This window comes from Anarrhichthys ocellatus, unplaced genomic scaffold, assembly GCF_004355925.1.
Source record: "Anarrhichthys ocellatus isolate YVR2014 unplaced genomic scaffold, GSC_Weel_1.0 scaffold3752, whole genome shotgun sequence".
NCBI lineage: Eukaryota > Metazoa > Chordata > Actinopteri > Perciformes > Anarhichadidae > Anarrhichthys > Anarrhichthys ocellatus.
In genome coordinates, this window is record NW_022283726.1 from 1 (window position 1) to 3,976 (window position 3,976).

The 3,976-nt window shown below is 48.3% G+C and overlaps 1 protein-coding gene across 1 annotated transcript; it reads right to left on the minus strand.

Annotated features, from left to right (window-relative positions):
* Nucleotides 1-3,038: 3,038 nt before the first annotated feature.
* Nucleotides 3,039-3,661, minus strand: LOC116379127 (GTPase IMAP family member 9-like; the record flags this gene model as incomplete). Its single annotated transcript, XM_031841055.1, has 1 exon — nucleotides 3,039-3,661. A coding segment is annotated over one exon (623 nt), but the record flags the coding sequence as incomplete, so codon positions are not given.
* Between the last annotated feature and the right edge of the window lie 315 nt (nucleotides 3,662-3,976).

The window sequence follows — 3,976 nt, forward strand, 5'->3', positions numbered from 1 at the left end:
TGCACATTAATAAAAACATTTCTGCAAATGCGCCAGAGTTAATAAACACTAGCCCTATTTTTAGGCCTCTGCTCGAAAATTGCATACCCATACTAAAGAGAGTGCATATCTCTAACTACAAGGTCTTTATTAATAATTGTGATGGTATAATACAGGTAAAACTTGTGAGACACTTGCTCAGATGTGTAAGCATTGTGTATGTGTTACTGGTTAATAGTGAATGAAGATGGAACACAGCTCAAATTGAAAAGTTTCAGGTTCGCCTGAAAAAAAAGCACTTGTATTGAAGATATTTATTTGAAATAATGCAGATCGAAGCCTAAAATACTCCACAGACATGTTTACAGTCTCAACAAAAATTTTACTTAGATTGAGTGAAGCAGGCCAGCATACTAGAGGTCTCAGTACGGACAGTCAAGCCAAATTCTCATTTTTGGAACCAGCTGTTGCGCTGCTCTATTCTGATTTTATATACTATATAACTATATATTCACTTGTTTTATCACTAAGAGTGTTCAATACATCCTCATAAAGCAGTTTGGCATCATTTTGAGCCATTTTGAGCTGTCATATCTCTCCTCCATGGAATTTTCTCCTCTCTGTCTCTGTAAGCCTTTGTAAGGCCTGTGATTGGCGGATTTCATCATGTGACAACTTGTTCAATGCGGAAGAGACTCACAAAAGCAGTAGGCGGGTTATTTAGTAGATTGACAGACTTTTAGCCACTAAAAATCTCGATCTCTGAGGCACAACCCCCACGCGTAGAATCATTGGTCCAGCAGGAGAATGCTGACCATTTCGTCATAGAAGCTCCCAGGACCTTCATTTCAATACACACAGAGTGGAGGAGACGGACTATAACGCTGACGCGGATTTCAATAGATTACCTGCGTTTTTCCTCACAAAAATCACCAAAACGTACGCTGCGGTTCAATTTTTTTTCTGTGGAGTGGATTGTTGTTAGTTGGCTTTATATGTGTAACTTTTGAATGGTTTCACGGAGAGGAATTTGGAAGCTGTGATTCGACTGGCGGTCGAATCCTCGTGGTTTTTCATGTATCAATCCGCCATGATAGCTGCCAGCTTTGTGATGGGAGATGCAAACGGAGTGCATAGGTCGCCGATTTTTGGCGGAAAATACGTGATATTGTGGTAAATCTTCTAGTTTGGCGGTCGACCCTCTCGACCGCCATCGAGAGGGTCCAGGCAGCTCAACGCAGCCAAACCCGCCGATCTCCACCACGCCGACCAGCTGCATCCACCCGCCAGAATCCGACAATACGAAGATTCAACAACGGAACGCAACAACGGAACGCAACGCAACAACGGAATGCAGTGCACCAACGCAGTGCAACAATGCAGCAACTGAACACAGCAACTGAACGCAGCTAAGGAACGCAGCAACGGAACACAGCAGCAATGCAGCAACGGAACGCAGCAACGGAACGCAGCAACGGATCGGAGCAACGGAACGGAACGCAGCAACAGATCGGAGCAACGGAACGGAAAGCAGCAACAGATCGGAGCAACGGAACGCAGCAACACAACGCAACAATGGAACGCAACACAACAACGGAAGGCAGCAACGGAACGCAGCAAAGGAACCCAGCAACGACACAACAGAACGCAACGACGTAGCCACGCAATGACGCAGCCACAGAACACAGCAACGGAATGCAGCAACGGAACGCAGCAACGACACAACAGAACGCAACGATGCAGCCACGCAATGACGCAGCCACGCAAAGTATCGCAGCAACAACGTAATGCAACAACGTAATGCAGCAACAACGCAAAGCAACAACGTAATGCAGCAACAACGTAACGCAGCAACGTAACGCTGCAACGTAACGCAGCAACGTAACGCAGCAACGTAACACAGCAAGCAATGGAACGCAGCAAGGAACGCAGCAAGCAACGGAACGCAGCAAGCAAGGACGCAGCAAGCAACGGAACGCAGCAAGCAAGGACACAGCAAGCAAGGATGCAGCGACGCATCGCAGCCACGCATCGCAGCCACGCAACGACGCAGCCACGCAACGATGCAACGCAGCAACGGAACGCAGCAACGGAAAGTAAAGCAACAACGGAACGCAGGACGCCAGCCCCCCCCTGGCCGCCTACTTCCAGCAGCCACAGCATGTCGCCTTAGCCAAGGCACCTGGCACCGAGATGCCAGTGCCCCCCGCCGCCTACTTTTAGAAAACACAGAAAGTTGCCGTAACCGGGACACCTGGCACCGGGATGCCAGTGCCCTCACCCCGTCCACTTCCAGCGATGGACCCACACAATTGGTCAACACAACGATGCCGCTCCCTCTGCCGTCTTTGGGGGGTTTCCACGACGGAAGATGTTTTGCCGTAGACCAGCCTCGGATCTCGCAAGCAGATGCCAAGTCGTTTCCCCTCATGCTATGAAATCTGACCAATAGTAGCCGCAGCCATTACGTGGGGCCACGGATGACCCAGCAAGTCCATCTCTTAAACTCCTGACAACCTAGCAGTCATTTACCCAATCATCAAATGACGCCGCGACACCCGTCCGTCAAGGGCGCGTTCTCGATGCAGCTCACGTCTGGGCCACCGCAACGCCATGACTTTCTCATTCCAGAAGTTGAGAAGATCCGCCCTCCTGCAGACACCCGTCCAACATCGGTTCGGCCATATCCAACGCCGTCTTTAAACCCATAAATCCTTACTTGATTTTGCCGACCATCGACCAGCATAACTCCACTGTCGATAACCCATCTTCCCACGCCTACCAACTTTACACCTCGCCAGCTCAAACGACCAGCGCACGGGCAGGCAACCTGCTCCTCAGGGAGACTTATTTTGGGGATCTGCAAGGCCCGGGAGCCGCAGTGGATCCTCAGCTAAGCCTCCCCCAAACCGCAACTGGCTAAATCTCCATCAACCATTCCTCAACACTCCAAATAATCGACAAAGGCTTGCCTTCGGCTGAAGCAGGGTCCTAGATAGTGAAATAGTAGGAATTTCGAGAGAAACTGACTTGCCTTCTTTTCCTGCATCTTGTTCCTGTTATTTTCTTAATTCTGTTTCAGATTCTTCGAGCATCTCAGGAGTGTAGCATCCTCCTGCTTTCTGAACCATTCTGCTCATCTTTTCCAGCAGCTCAGGGACTTCATTGTGTTCCTGGTCGTCGTTGTCAAAAACATGGTAATTCCACTTGCACGCTGTGACGAGGCTGAAGAGATCTTTATTTGACCGAATATAGGGTTTGATTTCCTCTTTTGGTTTCTGGTCTTCATTGGTGAACAAGATCATAGTGTGAGCATTTGTGTTTTTGCCAAAAGTGCTGCGAATGATTTTCAAAATGTTAATTTCCTCTTCTGTGAATCTATCGCCGAACCTCAGCACCAGCAGGAACACGTGAGGACCAGGATGGGTGAGGGAGATGGATATATTGATCTCTGCCACCACCTCTTCGTCTGTTCTGTTAGGGTTACTCAGACCCGGAGTATCGACAACAACCACTTTTTGGTTGTTAATTTCATTGTCTTTCTTACAGCACTTCATTGTGGTAGCGCATAGACCGTTTGCTATGGGGAAACCACCTTCATTGCCCAGGATGGTGTTTCCTGAAGCACTGTTCCCAACTCCGACCTTTCCAAGCAGCAAGATCCTCAGCTCCGTGACTTTGTCTGTTAGGATAATTCACAGGCGTTAGTTAAACACACACATCCATCAAGTTGTTCACCTAAAAGGAACAGTTCAGGGTCATATGTTCATATTGACACCACTCACATGTCTGAACAGTCAATATGAAGCTACAGCCAAGCGCTTGTTAACCTAGCTTAGCATAAAGACTGGAAACAGGGGGAAACTGCTAGCCTGTCCGAAGGTAACAGAATCCACCTATAGGTGATCGATGTGTTATATAGACTGTTTAAAACAGAGTCTCCATGACATCACCTCTAGGTTTCAGAAGAGCCAAAGTAAGGTTCACAGTGGGAAGC